Below are 23,498 nucleotides of genomic sequence, written 5' to 3'. Positions count from 1 at the left end.
ATACAGTGGCTTGCAAAAGTATTCGGCCCCCTTGAAGTTTTCCACATTTTGTCACATTACTGCCACAAACATGAATCAATTATATTGGAATTCCACATGAAAGACCAATACAAAGTGGTGTACATGTGAGAAGTGGGACGAAAATCATACATCATTCCAAACATTTTTTACAAATCAATAACTGCAAAGTGGGGTGTGCGTAATTATTCAGCCCCGTTTGCAGTTTGCCACAAGCCATGTGGGGGACACAGCAACCATGTGGAAGAAGGTGCTCTGGTCGGATGAGACCAAAATGGAACTTTTTGGCCAAAATGCAAAACGCTATGTGTAGCAGAAAACTAACACTGCACATCACTCAGAACACACCATCCTCACTGTCAAATATGGTGGTGGCAGCATCATGCTCCGGGGGTGCTTCTCTTCAGCAGGGACAGGGAAGCTGGTCAGAGTTGATGGGAAGATGGATGGAGCCAAATACAGTAATCCCTGCCATCATGTCACTAACTGTCCCCTGAGCCTAGAATCTACACCCTGCCGTGTTGTGGGGGAAGTTTAGGATGCTGTTAGTCCGTGGGCAGCTGGTGATAGTGGGCCTTGGGTGGTAGAAAGAACAAATCCGGCCCTGTGTATTATTGTGTATGGGCCCTGTAGGATCTCCGATTGCCAGCCGTAGGAATCATTGCATGGTCACACGGCGGCCTCTTGTGGCATTTGTGGGTACCTGCGTTTATCTTCCAGTCTCTCCGGACCCCCCTTCCCCCCCAAACCCAGGGCCCCCACGATCTGTCAGACAAGCTTAGTTTAATAACAGCAACGCAGCTTTCGTATCAAGCAATGATTTTATTTTGGAAATGACTTTTTGGGCTGGGCTGGTACAAGCATTCCCTGCGGCGTCACCCCAGCACACCGGCAGCCATGTCACCGCACAGCTGCGTCTTATGAAAAGACCTGGCAGGGAGATCACATTACAGGGGGAGTTTATTGTGAGCGCACCGCTCATATTTATATCAGTAACCAGTATAAACAGGCTGCAGAGCGCCCCCCTCTCTGCGAGTCTCTGTGATTGTCCAGTCAGAGGGCTCAGCCCCGCCTTCTGTCCATCTGTGACCCGTCAGATAGGGAACCTCCCAGGAGGGCCGACCATCCTCAGGGGCCGGCAGGAGAGAGTGGGCGGAGGTTATAGGCCTGAGAAGGAGTGTGATGGCAACAGCGGTCCGTTCTCCTGCAAACGAAGGAGAGAAAAGAAATGAGAATTATTTCCAAATATCAGACATAGAGCTAGTTTTTTTCTCAAATTCACATCACTATTTAGGTGATATCCTACCTAATAAAAGCCCAGGAATCTGCGACCATGGGCTGAGTTGGATAAATGGCTGTATATTAGGCTGTATCTGTGCTATAAACCAGCAGATCTGGAGGTACAGTTGGATAAATGGCTGTATATTTAGGCTGTATCTGTGCTATAAACCAGCAGATCTGGAGGTACAGTTGGATAAATGGCTGTATATTTAGGCTGTATCTGTGCTATAGACCAGCAGATCTGGAGGTACAGTTGGATAAATGGCTGTATATTTAGGCTGTATCTGTGCTATAAACCAGCAGATCTGGAGGTACAGTTGGATAAATGGCTGTATATTTAGGCTGTATCTGTGCTATAGACCAGCAGATCTGGGGGTACAGTTGGATAAATGGCTGTATATTTAGGCTGTATCTGTGCTATAGACCAGCAGATCTGGAGGTACAGTTGGATAAATGGCTGTATCTGTGCTATAAACCAGCAGATCTGGAGGTACAGTTGGATAAATGGCTGTATATTTAGGCTGTATCTGTGCTATAAACCAGCAGATCTGGATGTACAGTTGGATAAATGGCTGTATATTAGGCTGTATCTGTGCTATAAACCAGCAGATCTAGAGGTACAGTTGGATAAATGGCTGTATATTTAGGCTGTATCTGTGCTATAAACCAGCAGATCTGGAGGTACAGTTGGATAAATGGCTGTATATTTAGGCTGTATCTGTGCTATAAACCAGCAGATCTGGAGGTACAGTTGGATAAATGGCTGTATATTTAGGCTGTATCTGCGCTATAAACCAGCAGATCTGGAGGTACAGTTGGATAAATGGCTGTATATTTAGGCTGTATCTGCGCTATAAACCAGCAGATCTGGAGGTACAGTTGGATAAATGGCTGTATATTTAGGCTGTATCTGTGCTATAAACCAGCAGATCTGGAGGTACAGTTGGATAAATGGCTGTATATTTAGGCTGTATCTGCGCTATAAACCAGCAGATCTGGAGGTACAGTTGGATAAATGGCTGTATATTTAGGCTGTATCTGTGCTATAAACCAGCAGATCTGGAGGTACAGTTGGATAAATGGCTGTATATTTAGGCTGTATCTGCGCTATAAACCAGCAGATCTGGAGGTACAGTTGGATAAATGGCTGTATATTTAGGCTGTGTCTGTGCTATAAACCAGCAGATCTGGAGGTACAGTTGGATAAATGGCTGTATATTTAGGCTGTATCTGCGCTATAAACCAGCAGATCTGGAGGTACAGTTGGATAAATGGCTGTATATTTAGGCTGTATCTGTGCTATAAACCAGCAGATCTGGAGGTACAGTTGGATAAATGGCTGTATATTTAGGCTGCAGCTGCACTATAAACCAGCAGATCTGGAGGTACAGTTGGATAAATGGCTGTATATTAGGCTGTATCTGTGCTATAAACCAGCAGATCTAGAGGTACAGTTGGATAAATGGCTGTATATTTAGGCTGTATCTGTGCTATAAACCAGCAGATCTGGAGGTACAGTTGGATAAATGGCTGTATATTTAGGCTGTATCTGTGCTATAAACCAGCAGATCTGGAGGTACAGTTGGATAAATGGCTGTATATTTAGGCTGTATCTGCGCTATAAACCAGCAGATCTGGAGGTACAGTTGGATAAATGGCTGTATATTTAGGCTGTATCTGCGCTATAAACCAGCAGATCTGGAGGTACAGTTGGATAAATGGCTGTATATTTAGGCTGTATCTGTGCTATAAACCAGCAGATCTGGAGGTACAGTTGGATAAATGGCTGTATATTTAGGCTGTATCTGCGCTATAAACCAGCAGATCTGGAGGTACAGTTGGATAAATGGCTGTATATTTAGGCTGTATCTGTGCTATAAACCAGCAGATCTGGAGGTACAGTTGGATAAATGGCTGTATATTTAGGCTGTATCTGCGCTATAAACCAGCAGATCTGGAGGTACAGTTGGATAAATGGCTGTATATTTAGGCTGTGTCTGTGCTATAAACCAGCAGATCTGGAGGTACAGTTGGATAAATGGCTGTATATTTAGGCTGTATCTGCGCTATAAACCAGCAGATCTGGAGGTACAGTTGGATAAATGGCTGTATATTTAGGCTGTATCTGTGCTATAAACCAGCAGATCTGGAGGTACAGTTGGATAAATGGCTGTATATTTAGGCTGCAGCTGCACTATAAACCAGCAGATCTGGAGGTACAGTTGGATAAATGGCTGTATATTAGGCTGTATCTGTGCTATAAACCAGCAGATCTAGAGGTACAGTTGGATAAATGGCTGTATATTTAGGCTGTATCTGTGCTATAAACCAGCAGATCTGGAGGTACAGTTGGATAAATGGCTGTATATTTAGGCTGTATCTGTGCTATAAACCAGCAGATCTGGAGGTACAGTTGGATAAATGGCTGTATATTTAGGCTGTATCTGTGCTATAAACCAGCAGATCTGGAGGTACAGTTGGATAAATGGCTGTATATTTAGGCTGCAGCTGCACTATAAACCAGCAGATCTGGAGGTACAGTTGGATAAATGGCTGTATATTTAGGCTGTATCTGCTATAAACCAGCAGATCTGGAGGTACAGTTGGATAAATGGCTGTATATTAGGCTGTATCTGTGCTATAAACCAGCAGATCTAGAGGTACAGTTGGATAAATGGCTGTATATTTAGGCTGTATCTGTGCTATAAACCAGCAGATCTGGAGGTACAGTTGGATAAATGGCTGTATATTTAGGCTGTATCTGTGCTATAAACCCGCAGATCTGGAGGTACAGTTGGATAAATGGCTGTATATTTAGGCTGTATCTGTGCTATAAACCAGCAGATCTGGAAGTACAGTTGGATAAATGACTGTATATTTAGGCTGTATCTGTGCTATAAACCAGCAGATCTGGAGGTACAGTTGGATAAATGGCTGTATATTTAGGCTGCAGCTGCACTATAAACCAGCAGATCTGGAGGTACAGTTGGATAAATGGCTGTATATTTAGGCTGTATCTGCTATAAACCAGCAGATCTGGAGGTACAGTTGGATAAATGGCTGTATATTTAGGCTGTATCTGTGCTATAAACCAGCAGATCTGGAGGTACAGTTGGATAAATAGCTGTATATTTAGGCTGTATCTGTGCTATAAACCAGCAGATCTGGAGGTACAATTGGATAAATGGCTGTATATTTATGCTGTATGTGCTATAGACCAGCAGATCTGGATATACAGTTGGATAAATGGCTGTATATTTAGGCTGTATCTGTGCTATAAACCAGCAGATCTGGAGGTACAGTTGGATAAATGGCTGTATATTTAGGCTGTATCTGTGCTATAAACCAGCAGATCTGGAAGTACAGTTGGATAAATGGCTGTATATTTAGGCTGTATCTGTGCTATAAACCAGCAGATCTGGAGGTACAGTTGGATAAATGGCTGTATATTTAGGCTGTATCTGTGCTATAAACCAGCAGATCTGGAGGTACAGTTGGATAAATGGCTGTATATTTAGGCTGTATCTGCTATAAACCAGCAGATCTGGAGGTACAGTTGGATAAATGGCTGTATATTTAGGCTGTATCTGTGCTATAAACCAGCAGATCTGGAAGTACAGTTGGATAAATGGCTGTATATTTAGGTTGTATCTGTGCTATAAACCAGCAGATCTGGAGGTACAGTTGGATAAATGGCTGTATATTTAGGCTGTATCTGTGCTATAAACCAGCAGATCTGGGGGTACAGTTGGATAAATGGCTGTATATTTAGGCTGTATCTGTGCTATAGACCAGCAGATCTGGAGATACAGTTGGATAAATGGCTGTATATTTAGGCTGTATCTGTGCTATAAACCAGCAGATCTGGAGGTACAGTTGGATAAATGGCTGTATATTTAGGCTGTATCTGCTATAAACCAGCAGATCTGGAGGTACAGTTGGATAAATGGCTGTATATTTAGGCTGTATCTGTGCTATAAACCAGCAGATCTGGAGGTACAGTTGGATAAATAGCTGTATATTTAGGCTGTATCTGTGCTATAAACCAGCAGATGTGGAGGTACAGTTGGATAAATGGCTGTATATTTAGGCTGTATCTGTGCTATAAACCAGCAGATCTGGAGGTACAGTTGGATAAATGGCTGTATATTTAGGCTGTATCTGTGCTATAAACCAGCAGATCTGGAAGTACAGTTGGATAAATGGCTGTATATTTAGGCTGTATCTGTGCTATAAACCAGCAGATCTGGAGGTACAGTTGGATAAATGGCTGTATATTTAGGCTGTATCTGTGCTATAAACCAGCAGATCTGGAAGTACAGTTGGATAAATGACTGTATATTTAGGCTGCAGCTGCACTATAAACCAGCAGATCTGGAGGTACAGTTGGATAAATGGCTGTATATTTAGGCTGTATCTGCTATAAACCAGCAGATCTGGAGGTACAGTTGGATAAATGGCTGTATATTTAGGCTGTATCTGTGCTATAAACCAGCAGATCTGGAGGTACAGTTGGATAAATAGCTGTATATTTAGGCTGTATCTGTGCTATAAACCAGCAGATGTGGAGGTACAGTTGGATAAATGGCTGTATATTTAGGCTGTATCTGTGCTATAAACCAGCAGATCTGGAGGTACAGTTGGATAAATGGCTGTATATTTAGGCTGTATCTGTGCTATAAACCAGCAGATCTGGAAGTACAGTTGGATAAATGGCTGTATATTTAGGCTGTATCTGTGCTATAAACCAGCAGATCTGGAGGTACAGTTGGATAAATGGCTGTATATTTAGGCTGTATCTGTGCTATAAACCAGCAGATCTGGAGGTACAGTTGGATAAATGGCTGTATATTTAGGCTGTATCTGCTATAAACCAGCAGATCTGGAGGTACAGTTGGATAAATGGCTGTATATTTAGGCTGTATCTGTGCTATAAACCAGCAGATCTGGAAGTACAGTTGGATAAATGGCTGTATATTTAGGTTGTATCTGTGCTATAAACCAGCAGATCTGGAGGTACAGTTGGATAAATGGCTGTATATTTAGGCTGTATCTGTGCTATAAACCAGCAGATCTGGGGGTACAGTTGGATAAATGGCTGTATATTTAGGCTGTATCTGTGCTATAGACCAGCAGATCTGGAGATACAGTTGGATAAATGGCTGTATATTTAGGCTGTATCTGTGCTATAAACCAGCAGATCTGGAGGTACAGTTGGATAAATGGCTGTATATTTAGGCTGTATCTGCTATAAACCAGCAGATCTGGAGGTACAGTTGGATAAATGGCTGTATATTTAGGCTGTATCTGTGCTATAAACCAGCAGATCTGGAAGTACAGTTGGATAAATGGCTGTATATTTAGGCTGTATCTGTGCTATAAACCAGCAGATCTGGAGGTACAGTTGGATAAATGGCTGTATATTTAGGCTGTATCTGTGCTATAAACCAGCAGATCTGGAGGTACAGTTGGATAAATGGCTGTATATTTAGGTTGTATCTGTGCTATAAACCAGCAGATCTGGAGGTACAGTTGGATAAATGGCTGTATATTTAGGCTGTAGCTGTGCTATAAACCAGCAGATCTGGAGGTACAGTTGGATAAGTGGCCGTATATTTAGGCTGTATCTGTGCTATAAACCAGCAGATCTGGAGGTACAGTTGGATAAATGGCTGTATATTTAGGCTGTAGCTGTGCTATAAACCAGCAGATCTGGAGGTATAGTTGGATAAGTGGCCGTATATTTAGACTGTATCTGTGCTATAAACCAGCAGATCTGGAAGTACAGTTGGATAAATGGCTGTATATTTAGGCTGTACCTGTGCTATAAACCAGCAGATCTGGAGGTACAATTGGATAAATGGCTGTATATTTAGGCTGTATCTGTGCTATAGACCAGCAGATCTGGAGGTACAGTTGGATAAATGGCTGTATATTTAGGCTGTATCTGTGCTATAAACCAGCAGATCTGGAGGTACAGTTGGATAAGTGGCCGTATATTTAGACTGTATCTGTGCTATAAACCAGCAGATCTGGATGTACAGTTGGATAAATGGCTGTATATTTAGGCTGCATCTGTGCTATAAACCAGCAGATCTGGAGGTACAGTTGGATAAATGGCTGTATATTTAGGCTGTATCTGTGCTATAAACCAGCAGATCTGGAGGTACAGTTGGATAAATGGCTGTATATTTAGGCTGTAGCTGTGCTATAAACCAGCAGATCTGGAGGTACAGTTGGATAAGTGGCCGTATATTTAGACTGTATCTGTGCTATAAACCAGCAGATCTGGAAGTACAGTTGGATAAATGGCTGTATATTTAGGCTGTACCTGTGCTATAAACCAGCAGATCTGGAGGTACAATTGGATAAATGGCTGTATATTTAGGCTGTATCTGTGCTATAGACCAGCAGATCTGGAGGTACAGTTGGATAAATGGCTGTATATTTAGGCTGTATCTGTGCTATAAACCAGCAGATCTGGAGGTACAGTTGGATAAATGGCTGTATATTTAGGCTGTATCTGTGCTATAAATCAGCAGATCTATAGGTACAATTGGATCAATGGCCGTATATTTAGGCTGCATCTGTGCTATAAACCAGCAGATCTGGAAGTACAGTTGGATAAATGGCTGTATATTTAGGCTGTATCTGTGCTATAAACCAGCAGATCTGGAGGTACAATTGGATCAATGGCCGTATATTTAGGCTGCATCTGTGCTATAAACCAGCAGATCTGGAAGTACAGTTGGATAAATGGCTGTATATTTAGGGTGTATCTGTGCTATAAACCAGCAGATCTGAATGTACAGTAGGATAAATGGCTGTATATTTAGGCTGTATCTGTGCTATAAACCAGCAGATCTGGAGGTACAGTTGGATAAATGGCTGTATATTTAGGCTGTATCTGTGCTATAAACCAGCAGATCTGGGCATACAGTTGGGTAAATGGCTGTATATTTAGGCTGTATCTGCTATAAACCAGCAGATCTGGAGGTACAGTTGGATAAATGGCTGTATATTTAGGCTGTATCTGTGCTATAAACCAGCAGATCTGGAGGTACAGTTGGATAAGTGGCCGTATATTTAGACTGTATCTGTGCTATAAACCAGCAGATCTGGAAGTACAGTTGGATAAATGGCTGTATATTTAGGCTGTACCTGTGCTATAAACCAGCAGATCTGGAGGTACAATTGGATAAATGGCTGTATATTTAGGCTGTATCTGTGCTATAAATCAGCAGATCTGGAGGTACAATTGGATCAATGGCCGTATATTTAGGCTGCATCTGTGCTATAAACCAGCAGATCTGGAAGTACAGTTGGATAAATGGCTGTATATTTAGGCTGTATCTGTGCTATAAACCAGCAGATCTGGAGGTACAATTGGATCAATGGCCGTATATTTAGGCTGCATCTGTGCTATAAACCAGCAGATCTGGAAGTACAGTTGGATAAATGGCTGTATATTTAGGGTGTATCTGTGCTATAAACCAGCAGATCTGAATGTACAGTAGGATAAATGGCTGTATATTTAGGCTGTATCTGTGCTATAAACCAGCAGATCTGGAGGTACAGTTGGATAAATGGCTGTATATTTAGGATGTATCTGTGCTATAAACCAGCAGATCTGGAGGTACAGTTGGATAAATGGCTGTATATTTAGGCTGTATCTGTGCTATAAACCAGCAGATCTGGAGGTACAGTTGGATAAATGGCTGTATATTTAGGCTGTATCTGTGCTATAAACCAGCAGATCTGGGCATACAGTTGGGTAAATGGCTGTATATTTAGGCCGTATCTGCTATAAACCAGCAGATCTGGAGGTACAGTTGGATAAATGGCTGTATATTTAGGCTGTATCTGTGCTATAAACCAGCAGATCTGGAGGTACAGTTGGATAAGTGGCCGTATATTTAGACTATCTGTGCTATAAACCAGCAGATCTGGAAGTACAGTTGGATAAATGGCTGTATATTTAGGCTGTACCTGTGCTATAAACCAGCAGATCTGGAGGTACAATTGGATAAATGGCTGTATATTTAGGATGTATCTGTGCTATAAACCAGTAGATCTGGATGTACAGTTGGATAAATGGCTGTATATTTAGGCTGTATCTGTGCTATAAACCAGCAGATCTGGAGGTACAATTGGATAAATGGCTGTATATTTAGGATGTATCTGTGCTATAAACCAGCAGATCTGGAAGTACAGTTGGATAAATGGCTGTATATTTAGGCTGTATCTGTGCTATAAACCAGCAGATCTGGAGGTACAGTTGGATAAATGGCTGTATATTTAGGCTGTATCTGTGCTATAAACCAGCAGATCTGGAAGTACAGTTGGATAAATGGCTGTATATTTAGGCTGTATATTTAGGCTGTATCTGTGCTATAAACCAGCAGATCTGGAGGTACAGTTGGATAAATGGCTGTATATTTAGGCTGTATCTGTGCTATAAACCAGCAGATCTGGAGGTACAATTGGATAAATGGCTGTATATTTAGGATGTATCTGTGCTATAAACCAGCAGATCTGGAAGTACAGTTGGATAAATGGCTGTATATTTAGGCTGTATCTGTGCTATAAACCAGCAGATCTGGAGGTACAGTTGGATAAATGGCTGTATATTTAGGCTGTATCTGTGCTATAAACCAGCAGATCTGGAGGTACAATTGGATCAATGGCCGTATATTTAGGCTGTATCTGTGCTATAAACCAGCAGATCTGGAAGTACAGTTGGATAAATGGCTGTATATTTAGGCTGTATCTGTGCTATAAACCAGCAGATCTGAATGCACAGTAGGATAAATGGCTGTATATTTAGGCTGTATCTGTGCTATAAACCAGCAGATCTGGAGGTACAGTTGGATAAATGGCTGTATATTTAGGCTGTATCTGTGCTATAAACCAGCAGATCTGGAGGTACAGTTGGATAAATGGCTGTATATTTAGGCTGTATCTGTGCTATAAACCAGCAGATCTGGAGGTACAGTTGGATAAGTGGCTGTATATTTAGGCTGTATCTGTGCTATAAACCAGCAGATCTGGAAGTACAGTTGGATAAATGGCTGTATATTTAGGCTGTATCTGTGCTATAAACCAGCAGATCTGGAGGTACAGTTGGATAAATGGCTGTATATTTAGGCTGTATCTGTGCTATAAACCAGCAGATCTGGATGTACAGTTGGATAAATGGCTGTATATGTAGGCTGTGTCTGTGCTATAAACCAGCAGATCTGGAGGTACAGTTGGATAAATGGCTGTATATTTAGGCTGTATCTGTGCTATAAACCAGCAGATCTGGAAGTACAGTTGGATAAATGGCTGTATATTTAGGCTGTATATTTAGGCTGTATCTGTGCTATAAACCAGCAGATCTGGAGGTACAGTTGGATAAATGGCTGTATATGTAGGCTGTATCTGTGCTATAAACCAGCAGATCTGGAGGTACAGTTGGATAAATGGCTGTATATTTAGGCTGTATCTGTGCTATAGACCAGCAGATCTGGAGATACAGTTGGATAAATGGCTGTATATTTAGGCTGTATCTGTGCTATAAACCAGCAGATCTGGAGGTGCAGTTGGAGAAATGGCTGTATATTTAGGCTGTATCTGTGCTATAAACCAGCAGATCTGGAGGTACAGTTGGATAAATGGCTGTATATTTAGGCTGTATGTGCTATAAACCAGCAGATCTGGAGGTACAGTTGGATAAATGGCTGTATATTTAGGCTGTATCTGTGCTATAAACCAGCAGATCTGGAAGTACAGTTGGATAAATGGCTGTATATTTAGGCTGTATCTGTGCTATAAACCAGCAGATCTGGAGGTACAGTTGGATAAATGGCTGTATATTTAGGCTGTATCTGTGCTATAAACCAGCAGATCTGGAGGTACAGTTGGATAAATGGCTGTATATTTAGGCTGTATGTGCTATAAACCAGCAGATCTGGAGGTACAGTTGGATAAATGGCTGTATATTTAGGCTGTATCTGTGCTATAAACCAGCAGATCTGGAGGTACAGTTGGATAAATGGCTGTATATTTAGGCTGTATCTGTGCTATAAACCAGCAGATCTGGAGGTACAGTTGAATAAATGGCTGTATATTTAGGCTGTATCTGTGCTATAAACCAGCAGATCTGGAAGTACAGTTGGATAAATGGCTGTATATTTAGGCTGTATCTGTGCTATAAACCAGCAGATCTGGAGGTGCAGTTGGATAAATGGCTGTATATTTAGGGTGTATCTGTGCTATAAACCAGCAGATCTGGAGGTACAGTTGAATAAATGGCTGTATATTTAGGGTGTATCTGTGCTATAAACCAGCAGATCTGGAGGTGCAGTTGGATAAATGGCTGTATATTTAGGCTGTATCTGTGCTATAAACCAGCAGATCTGGAGGTGCAGTTGGATAAATGGCTGTATATTTAGACTGTATCTGTGCTATAAACCAGCAGATCTGGAAGTACAGTTGGATAAATGGCTGTATATTTAGGCTGTACCTGTGCTATAAACCAGCAGATCTGGATGTACAGTTGGATAAATGGCTGTATATTTAGGCTGTATCTGTGCTATAAACCAGCAGATCTGGAGGTACAGTTGGATAAATGGCTGTATATTTAGGCTGTATCTGTGCTATAAACCAGCAGATCTGGAAGTACAGTTGGATAAATGGCTGTATATTTAGGCTGTATCTGTGCTATAAACCAGCAGATCTGGAGGTACAGTTGGATAAGTGGCCGTATATTTAGACTGTATCTGTGCTATAAACCAGCAGATCTGGAGGTACAGTTGGATAAATGGCTGTATATTTAGGGTGTATCTGTGCTATAAACCAGCAGATCTGGAGGTGCAGTTGGATAAATGGCTGTATATTTAGGCTGTATATGTGCTATAGGCCAGCTGATCTGGAAGTACAGTTGGATAAATGGCTGTATATTTAGGCTGTATCTGTGCTATAAACCAGTAGATCTGGAAGTACAGTTGAATAAATGGCTGTATATTTAGGCTGTATCTGTGCTATAAACCAGCAGATCTGGAAGTACAGTTGGATAAATGGCTGTATATTTAGGCTGTATCTGTGCTATAAACCAGCAGATCTGGAGGTACAGTTGAATAAATGGCTGTATATTTAGGCTGTATCTGTGCTATAAACCAGCAGATCTGGAAGTACAGTTGGATAAATGGCTGTATATTTAGGCTGTATCTGTGCTATAAACCAGCAGATCTGGAGGTACAGTTGGATAAATGGCTGTATATTTAGGCTGTATCTGTGCTATAAACCAGCAGATCTGGATGTACAGTTGGATAAATGGCTGTATATTTAGGCTGTAGCTGCGCTATAAACCAGCAGATCTGGAGGTACAGTTGGATAAATGGCTGTATATTTAGGCTGTATCTGTGCTATAAACCAGCAGATCTGGAGGTACAGTTGGATAAATGGCTGTATATTTAGGCTGTATCTGTGCTATAAACCAGCAGATCTGGAGGTACAGTTGGATAAATGGCTGTATATTTAGGCTGTATCTGTGCTATAAACCAGCAGATCTGGGCATACAGTTGGGTAAATGGCTGTATATTTAGGCCGTATCTGCTATAAACCAGCAGATCTGGAGGTACAGTTGGATAAATGGCTGTATATTTAGGCTGTATCTGTGCTATAAACCAGCAGATCTGGAGGTACAGTTGGATAAGTGGCCGTATATTTAGACTATCTGTGCTATAAACCAGCAGATCTGGAAGTACAGTTGGATAAATGGCTGTATATTTAGGCTGTACCTGTGCTATAAACCAGCAGATCTGGAGGTACAATTGGATAAATGGCTGTATATTTAGGATGTATCTGTGCTATAAACCAGTAGATCTGGATGTACAGTTGGATAAATGGCTGTATATTTAGGCTGTATCTGTGCTATAAACCAGCAGATCTGGAGGTACAATTGGATCAATGGCCGTATATTTAGGCTGTTTCTGTGCTATAAACCAGCAGATCTGGAAGTACAGTTGGATAAATGGCTGTATATTTAGGCTGTATCTGTGCTATAAACCAGCAGATCTGAATGCACAGTAGGATAAATGGCTGTATATTTAGGCTGTATCTGTGCTATAAACCAGCAGATCTGGAGGTACAGTTGGATAAATGGCTGTATATTTAGGCTGTATCTGTGCTATAAACCAGCAGATCTGGAGGTACAGTTGGATAAATGGCTGTATATTTAGGCTGTATCTGTGCTATAAACCAGCAGATCTGGAGGTACAGTTGGATAAGTGGCTGTATATTTAGGCTGTATCTGTGCTATATACCAGCAGATCTGGAAGTACAGTTGGATAAATGGCTGTATATTTAGGCTGTATCTGTGCTATAAACCAGCAGATCTGGAGGTACAGTTGGATAAATGGCTGTATATTTAGGCTGTATCTGTGCTATAAACCAGCAGATCTGGATGTACAGTTGGATAAATGGCTGTATATGTAGGCTGTGTCTGTGCTATAAACCAGCAGATCTGGAGGTACAGTTGGATAAATGGCTGTATATTTAGGCTGTATCTGTGCTATAAACCAGCAGATCTGGAAGTACAGTTGGATAAATGGCTGTATATTTAGGCTGTATCTGTGCTATAAACCAGCAGATCTGGAGGTACAGTTGGATAAATGGCTGTATATTTAGGCTGTGTCTGTGCTATAAACCAGCAGATCTGGAGGTACAGTTGGATAAATGGCTGTATATTTAGGCTGTATCTGTGCTATAAACCAGCAGATCTGGAAGTACAGTTGGATAAATGGCTGTATATTTAGGCTGTATGTGCTATAAACCAGCAGATCTGGAGGTACAGTTGGATAAATGGCTGTATATTTAGGCTGTATCTGTGCTATAGACCAGCAGATCTGGAGATACAGTTGGATAAATGGCTGTATATTTAGGCTGTATCTGTGCTATAAACCAGCAGATCTGGAGGTGCAGTTGGAGAAATGGCTGTATATTTAGGCTGTATCTGTGCTATAAACCAGCAGATCTGGAGGTACAGTTGGATAAATGGCTGTATATTTAGGCTGTATGTGCTATAAACCAGCAGATCTGGAGGTACAGTTGGATAAATGGCTGTATATTTAGGCTGTATCTGTGCTATAAACCAGCAGATCTGGAAGTACAGTTGGATAAATGGCTGTATATTTAGGCTGTATCTGTGCTATAAACCAGCAGATCTGGAGGTACAGTTGGATAAATGGCTGTATCTGTGCTATAAACCAGCAGATCTGGAGGTACAGTTGGATAAATGGCTGTATATTTAGGCTGTATCTGTGCTATAAACCAGCAGATCTGGAAGTACAGTTGGATAAATGGCTGTATATTTAGGCTGTATCTGTGCTATAAACCAGCAGATCTGGAGGTACAGTTGGATAAATGGCTGTATATTTAGGCTGTGTCTGTGCTATAAACCAGCAGATCTGGAGGTACAGTTGGATAAATGGCTGTATATTTAGGCTGTATCTGTGCTATAAACCAGCAGATCTGGAAGTACAGTTGGATAAATGGCTGTATATTTAGGCTGTATGTGCTATAAACCAGCAGATCTGGAGGTACAGTTGGATAAATGGCTGTATATTTAGGCTGTATCTGTGCTATAGACCAGCAGATCTGGAGATACAGTTGGATAAATGGCTGTATATTTAGGCTGTATCTGTGCTATAAACCAGCAGATCTGGAGGTGCAGTTGGAGAAATGGCTGTATATTTAGGCTGTATCTGTGCTATAAACCAGCAGATCTGGAGGTACAGTTGGATAAATGGCTGTATATTTAGGCTGTATGTGCTATAAACCAGCAGATCTGGAGGTACAGTTGGATAAATGGCTGTATATTTAGGCTGTATCTGTGCTATAAACCAGCAGATCTGGAAGTACAGTTGGATAAATGGCTGTATATTTAGGCTGTATCTGTGCTATAAACCAGCAGATCTGGAGGTACAGTTGGATAAATGGCTGTATCTGTGCTATAAACCAGCAGATCTGGAGGTACAGTTGGATAAATGGCTGTATATTTAGGCTGTATCTGTGCTATAAACCAGCAGATCTGGAAGTACAGTTGGATAAATGGCTGTATATTTAGGCTGTATCTGTGCTATAAACCAGCAGATCTGGAGGTACAGTTGGATAAATGGCTGTATATTTAGGCTGTATCTGTGCTATAAACCAGCAGATCTGGAGGTGCAGTTGGATAAATGGCTGTATTTTTAGGCTGTATATGTGCTATAGGCCAGCTGATCTGGAAGTACAGTTGGATAAATGGCTGTATATTTAGGCTGTATCTGTGCTATAAACCAGTAGATCTGGAAGTACAGTTGAATAAATGGCTGTATATTTAGGCTGCATCTGTGCTATAAACCAGCAGATCTGGAAGTACAGTTGGATAAATGGCTGTATATCTAGGCTGTATCTGTGCTATAAACCAGCAGATCTGGAGGTACAGTTGAATAAATGGCTGTATATTTAGGCTGTATCTGTGCTATAAACCAGCAGATCTGGAAGTACAGTTGGATAAATGGCTGTATATTTAGGCTGTATCTGTGCTATAAACCAGCAGATCTGGAGGTGCAGTTGGATAAATGGCTGTATATTTAGGCTGTATCTGTGCTATAAACCAGCAGATCTGGAGGTACAGTTGGATAAATGGCTGTATATTTAGGGTGTATCTGTGCTATAAACCAGCAGATCTGGAGGTACAGTTGAATAAATGGCTGTATATTTAGGGTGTATCTGTGCTATAAACCAGCAGATCTGGAGGTGCAGTTGGATAAATGGCTGTATATTTAGGCTGTATCTGTGCTATAAACCAGCAGATCTGGAGGTGCAGTTGGATAAATGGCTGTATATTTAGACTGTATCTGTGCTATAAACCAGCAGATCTGGAAGTACAGTTGGATAAATGGCTGTATATTTAGGCTGTACCTGTGCTATAAACCAGCAGATCTGGATGTACAGTTGGATAAATGGCTGTATATTTAGGCTGTATCTGTGCTATAAACCAGCAGATCTGGAGGTACAGTTGGATAAATGGCTGTATATTTAGGCTGTATCTGTGCTATAAACCAGCAGATCTGGAAGTACAGTTGGATAAATGGCTGTATATTTAGGCTGTATCTGTGCTATAAACCAGCAGATCTGGAAGTACAGTTGGATAAATGGCTGTATATTTAGGCTGTATCTGTGCTATAAACCAGCAGATCTGGAGGTACAGTTGAATAAATGGCTGTATATTTAGGCTGTATCTGTGCTATAAACCAGCAGATCTGGAAGTACAGTTGGATAAATGGCCGTATATTTAGGCTGTATCTTTGCTATAAACCAGCAGATCTGGATGTACAGTTGGATAAATGGCTGTATATTTAGGCTGTAGCTGCGCTATAAACCAGCAGATCTGGAGGTACAGTTGGATAAATGGCTGTATATTTAGGCTGTATCTGTGCTATAAACCAGCAGATCTGGAGGTACAGTTGGATAAATGGCTGTATATTTACTAGGCTGTATCTGTGCTATAAACCAGCAGATCTGGAGGTACAGTTGGATAAATGGCTGTATATTTAGGCTGTATCTGTGCTATAAACCAGCAGATCTGGAAGTACAGTTGGATAAATGGCTGAATATTTAGGCTGTATCTGTGCTATAAACCAGCAGATCTGGAGGTACAGTTGGATAAATGGCTGTATATTTAGGCTGTATCTGTGCTATAAACCAGCAGATCTGGAGGTGCAGTTGGATAAATGGCTGTATATTTAGGCTGTATCTGTGCTATAAACCAGCAGATCTGGAGGTACAGTTGGATAAATGGCTGTATATTTAGGATGTATCTGTGCTATAAACCAGCAGATCTGGAAGTACAGTTGGATAAATGGCTGTATATTTAGGCTGTATCTGTGCTATAAACCAGCAGATCTGGAGGTACAGTTGGATAAATGGCTGTATATTTAGGCTGTATCTGTGCTATAAACCAGCAGATCTGGATGTACAGTTGGATAAATGGCTGTATATTTAGGCTGTATCTGTGCTATAAACCAGCAGATCTGGAGGTGCAGTTGGATAGTGTATTAGTAGGAGTCTGGATGCTTGATGGAAGGAGTGAGGAGTTGTAGATTGGGCAGGAAAGCAGCCAATGGTGTTACAATAGCCCCCTTGTTGATGTTGCAGCTCTCAGTAGCATGTGGACAGCCTGCTGTCATTGCTGCTGCCGGTCGCCAGAGACTGCGGAGGAATTTTTGTCATTGAGGAATTCTAACACAAGATAGTAAAATAACTTACCCCAAGTGAATGGTGCAGTCGGTGGAGATTCTGCTGTATAATAAGTATAATGGGGGCTGTGCAGTACAAATTGTGCCTACACAAAGCTGGCCATAGGGGAATGCACCAAATACTACCGATCCTCCCACTGCTCTGCACAGAGTGACATCACCGGCAGCCACCTAGACATACAGCTATTTATAACAAGCTGCTGGGCTGTATGGGCAGAGTAATATAATGCAATGTATACGCCATTGCTCAGTCAGCACGTTTCCATGACTACAGCAGTTTGTGCCAGTCTGTGTGCAAGCTGCACAACCAGCGGTCCTAGATTAGGCTTGCACTGATGATGTGGGCCTGGCGCTGGCACAGGGGACGTCAGTGACGGGTACACACCCTTGCACATCCTGCTGGTTTGGATGGGCCCTATTCTAAGCGGCGTACAATCTGCAAGCAGGGCAGGTTCCTCCGATTCTCAGACCGTCCCCGGAAGCTGCCATTTTGCCTAACACAGAGCACGGCTGCCAAGGTTCCACAAAGGGCAGTTTGAGCTTGTGGTCGGTGTTGGAAATCTCAGCTGGCTGCCGTATAATATGGGAAACCGTAAAGCATGATCTTTGTTTTTAGTATTTTATGATAAAACTGGAAGTCAAAGTGTAGAGCACAGTTACACGACGCCCTCTGAGGGCTCAAACCCACCAGCAGCCTTTTGTAAGCGCTGGTGATTTGTAAAGCTCTTGCTAATGCAATGCTATGGGGGGATTTTTATAAAATCACATCGCTCCAGTGTGATCACACCCATAGCATTACATTAGCAAGAGCTTTTCACATCACACGCGCTTAGAAATGGCTTAGTAATGTACTGCTAGTGAGCTCCAGGCCTCAGGCTGAGCGATGTTGGGGATTTCCCTGGTACTTTTTCTTTTACAAAGGTCTAACGCTTTCAAAAAAGTTGCTGTAGCACAATCTTGCAGAACAAAACTTCATATAACTTTATTGGCACAAATACAAAAAAAAAAAAGCTTGACGTATTCATAAAACTTTACATCCGTGAGAACAATCTTCATGAACAGCAGTAGTGTAGAGTATCCAACAAGGAGACTTTCATTAGACTGGTAAACACTTTGGTCTGGGGCTTAACATATTGAGAAATAATTGATTTAAGCAAATTATTATTAAATTGCTTAAATTATTTATTGCTCAATATGTCAAGCCAGACCAAAGTGTTTAACAGTCTCCTGAAAGTCCCCTTGTTGGATACTCTACACTACTGCTGTTCATGAAGATTGTTCTCAAGGATGTAAAGTTTTATGAATGTGTCGATTTTTTTTTGTATTTGTGCCAATAAAGTTATATGAAGTTTTGTGCTGCAAGATTGTGCCATAGCATATTTTTCGAAAGCTTTACCTTATATACTGTATAAGCCTAATTTGTCAGCCCCCAAAAAACATGCTAAAGTTACCCCCTGGGCTTATATGCGATTCAGTGGAGCAGAACGGATGGTGGAGCTGGTATTGTTACTGGCAGAGGAGTGTAAGGATCGTGCACTAGTGATTCTGCTCTTACCAGCTGGCTCCCTGCTGTGTCCGTGCCAACCCCCCCCACCCCCCCCAACATGGTGTGCAGAGTGCGCTGCTCAGGACTACCTGTGTCCCCTGGCTTGTGGAGCAGAGGGTGCAAGCAACGTGTCAGCGGTGCAATGATCGGGGACTCTTCCTGTGTGGCATTCTCTGGGTCTCATATCTATGATGCCATCTAGTGGCATATTGAGGAACAGCTGTACCATCCTTGGGGCACATCTGGCTACGGGAAGAGGGGATAACTCGTACTGGGGGCACATCTGGCTACTGTGGAGGGGGCTATACTGGGGAGGGGGCTTATATGCAAGTCGATCACATTTTCCTGGTTTCTGAGGGAAAAGTGAGTACCTCGGCTTATACACAGGTCGACTTATTTATTTATGTATTGTATTTATAAAGCGCCAACATATTACGCAGCGTTATATGAGAGTATACAATATATGGTAGTCCTTTGAAAAAGAAAAGGTATTTGAAGTGGGTGTGGTGGATCACCCGTTAAAGGACTTTTCCCTTTGAAAGGAGTATTCCCGATTATATGTAACCGGGGCTCTCCCTGGCACATCATGCGGAGTTGGAGCGGGTGTGGACCCATCTGGACTGCAGACCCCTCGGTGGCGTTCAGCAGATCTCGGCGTTGGGAAGAGGCTGTGTGACTCGTCTGTCTGATCTCCTGCCACAGAGCGCCTCACTGCAGCCACAAGTCCTCCCCGGATGGGAGTCGCAGTGCGAGGGACGCACATCAATGTCACGATGACCCTCCTCCGTGTCACAGCAGGGTCCTCCGAGGACACTAATGGTAATAAAGAGAGGAAGTGGTTGCCTGTGATGAGCTCCTGGCCCGGAGGGGACAGAAGTGTGGGAGTCGGCCAATCCCAGGGAATGGCGTCACCATGGAGAAACTCAGCCCACCTCCAATAATACGGCTACCCCCACATCAGCCCAAAACTCGGAGGAGACAGAACTGTGCGCTCTGCAGCTGGGAAACAGCCAATCCCAGGGACCGGCATCACCATGGAGAATCCAGGAGAGACTCCACCCATCTTCAATAACACGGCTGAGACCTGCGTCAGCGGTGCACACGCTCGTCTGTTATTTTGTGGTTTTCCTAATTTGTGGCCTGCTATGTGCGTCTTAAAGGACACTCGAAGGATTTGCTTTGCACAAATGGAGGGAGCCGGCCCCCATACAGGTACTCTTTAAAGGGCTAGTGGGCAGAAATAGCATTTTTTCCTTGAAGAAGGAAATCTGTATTTTTTAGAAGTTAAAATCCAGACTGGCCAGCAAATTTTACACAGCTAGGGTCAATCAAAGTTTGATAGCCGGTAAATGGCTCAGTTATTCTCTTCATGCATGATTTCCTGCACCAAGCAGGAAGTATTGCAACTCTGGAGAACTGCCACCCGCACTAATCAGGAAACAGAGGAGAATGACATTAATTTCAGCTTGTATGGCAATTTAGTGCCAATCGTATGCTGCTCGGAATTCGGCCAATCAAAGGAACCTCCCAGCTGTTTTTGACTGGACCAATTCCATGTTCCTTACAAATTGCATTAAAAATGCATACAAGCTGGACCCATTAAGACCTCAATGACCATCTGCAGAGCCCACACGCTTTATAGCTGGCGTCCACTGACCACACCCCCATTCCCTAATTCATAGGAGTCCTTCTAGCCTGGCATGTGGGTGGGGAGGCACCTCCTGGACCACCATTGTGTGCTGAAGAACCAGGCTAGAGAGGCATTCTGGGAAATAGTGGGCCGTGATGGCAGCAGGGTGGTGGTGGAGAGGACAGGCGTGACAGTGTATGAAGGAAGAGGTCCTGTCGTTACTCAGAGCTGAGGAGGAGAGATTGGCATTAGAAAGATGACATCAGCAGACAATCGTACATATGACCTCATCGCTCTTACCCGAGCATCGTAATCCAAGACAAATGGCGGGATCTCGATCTGGTCAGGAGGGATGGCCGTCAGCAGCTGGTGGAGGCTGTCCACGTGGTGGACTCGGTCCTTCAGGCCGGACACTGTGAAGGTGGTGAAGAACCAGGTGGACAGCTGAGGGATACAAAGGGAGAAAGAGTTGTGTCATCCATGGGCAGCCGTGATCATACCGGGTGACATGACAGGTCCTCAAGTGTCACAGTAAATTCTATGTAGGACAAGCAAGGCTGCAGCCTAGGGCATCATACTATAAAGGGAGGGGGGCAGCTTATGCCTTATGCTGGGTACACACAATGGGTTTTTTCAGTCGATTTTCCGTCCGATCGATTTCAGATATGGACGATTTCAGTACATAGTCATGTCACTGACTGTCCTCAGAGGAGCTCACACTCTAATCCTACCATAGTCATAGTGTAATGTCCTCCCATATTATTATTATGTATTTATATAGCACTGACATCTTCTGCAGCACTGTACAGAGTACATAGTCATGTCACTGACTGTCCCCAGAGGAGCTCACAATCTAATCCTACCATAGTCATAGTTTAATGTCCTACCATATTATTATTATGTATTTATATAGCACTGACATCTTCTGCAGCACTGTACAGAGTACATAGTCATGTCACTGACTGTCCTCAGAGGAGCTCACAATCTAATCCTACCATAGTCATAGTCTAATGTCCTACCATATTATTATTATGTATTTATATAGCACTGACATCTCCTGCAGCACATTACAGAGTACATAGTCATGTCACTGACTGTCCTCAGAGGGGCAAACACTCTAATCCTACAATACTCAATTGTCCATTGTAGTCTAGAGCCAGTTTTAGGAGGAAGCTAATTTACATATGTGTATGTAAACCGGAGTGCCCGTAGGGGAGAAACGGGGAGAACATACAAACTCCTTGCAGATACTGACCTGGCTGGGATTTGAACCGGGGACCCAGCGCTGCAAGGCGAGAGTGCTATCCACCACCCCACCATGCTGCCCTAGAAATACTATAACTACTAAGTACAGAAATCACAGATGATCGGTGTGCGATCCCTGTACAGCCCCCTGAATGCTGCACTGTATACACGTCTCGTGTGCCCGGGGTAATGACTCCCGCATGTCGGGGAAGCTTGGAGGAGGCACAAGTGTCACAGATGTGGCAGATTCCTGATCTCCAGCTCTGGCAGCTCTCTCTGTGATCCCCGGCCAGGCTCTGCTCATCATATCACGCAGGCAGAGGAGCGCTCTCCTATTCCCCCACCCCCCCTCCCCCTGCAGGACCAGCCGCCAGTGTCTGCTTCCATCACAGCCTGATTACACAGGCCACTCATCACATACAGCGTCCCCGCTGCAATCATACGCTGAGAAATATGCAGAACAGAAATCGCCCTTCCTAAACCAGAAGTATTTGCAATAATTCAGGTTGGAGTGAGCATTTGATGTCTCCCACAATGCACCACTGCTGAATATGCAAAATCATCTGTTCATTGCCCTGCTGATCTCTCGGGCTGCAGTAGTGTCTGAATCACACACCTGAAACAAGCATGCAACTAATCCAGAGCACCTGATCTGCTGCATGCTTGTTCGGGTTTATGGCTAAAAGTATTATTATTTAGAGGCAGAGGATCAGCAGGGCAGCCAGGCAACTAGTACTGCTTAACAGGAAATAAATATGGCAGCCTCCATATACCTCTCTCTTAACCCTTTCAGGACCGGCTGCCTAACCCCCCTTAAGGACCAGGCGAATTTGCATCCCCCGTATTGCCTGCAGCCTTTACTCACCTCCCAGGCTGCAGCGATGAGCAGCTCGAGCCCTCTCCACTCAGGCCGGCATCCCGACTCGCGAGGACGTTAAAGTGGATCCGAGATTAACTTTTACTCATTGCATAATTGTGTTCCTTTCATATAGTTTATAGGGCATTCCTCAAGCCAAATACTTTTTTTGTTTTCACAGGCTGAGGGCTGGAGATGCTATCAGCTTGCCTGTGTGTAATGTGACAAACAAAACATGGCTGCTCTCATTGTATCACAGGAAGAAATAATCATTTTCTGTTGAAGCTGTTTGCAGCTAGATTTGCTGTGTAAACTTTAGATAAGATATATAGACAAGTTACTTGTTATAGTTATTTTTTCATCTCGGATCCACTCTAAGTTCCGGGTCACGGCTTGATGACCTCAAGTCAGGACCCGACACGTCAGAGCAATGCCAGCGAGAGCGGAGGGGAGCGACGATCGCCAGGGGAACGGCAGGAAGGTGAGTTGATCCTCTTCTCCCCCCACTGATGCATCACTAACAGTGATCACTATGATCCGCCGGTGATCGTAGTGATCATGTGATCAGAAGCCAATTGCGATGGCTGCTGATCACTGAGGAGAGATGTCATCTGTCGTACGACAGCCTCATCTCCC

General features: G+C 43.0%; 1 protein-coding gene across 1 annotated transcript in view; it reads right to left on the bottom strand.

The window, feature by feature from the left end:
- Nucleotides 1–820: 820 nt before the first annotated feature.
- GDAP2 (ganglioside induced differentiation associated protein 2) overlaps nucleotides 821–23,498 on the bottom strand; it is a 79,812-nt gene continuing 57,134 nt past the window's right edge. Inside the window, exons 13-14 of the mRNA XM_068270995.1 lie at nucleotides 21,062–21,205; nucleotides 821–1,222 (exon numbers count right to left, since the gene is read on the bottom strand). Coding sequence (XP_068127096.1) covers nucleotides 1,178–1,222; nucleotides 21,062–21,205 — 189 coding nt within the window. The 3' untranslated portion in view covers nucleotides 821–1,177. The remainder of the gene's footprint in view (nucleotides 1,223–21,061; nucleotides 21,206–23,498) is intronic.

This window comes from Hyperolius riggenbachi, chromosome 2 (assembly GCF_040937935.1).
Source record: "Hyperolius riggenbachi isolate aHypRig1 chromosome 2, aHypRig1.pri, whole genome shotgun sequence".
NCBI lineage: Eukaryota > Metazoa > Chordata > Amphibia > Anura > Hyperoliidae > Hyperolius > Hyperolius riggenbachi.
The sequence above is the reverse complement of the archived record's forward strand: the minus strand, read 5'-3'. Positions and strand labels throughout refer to the sequence as shown.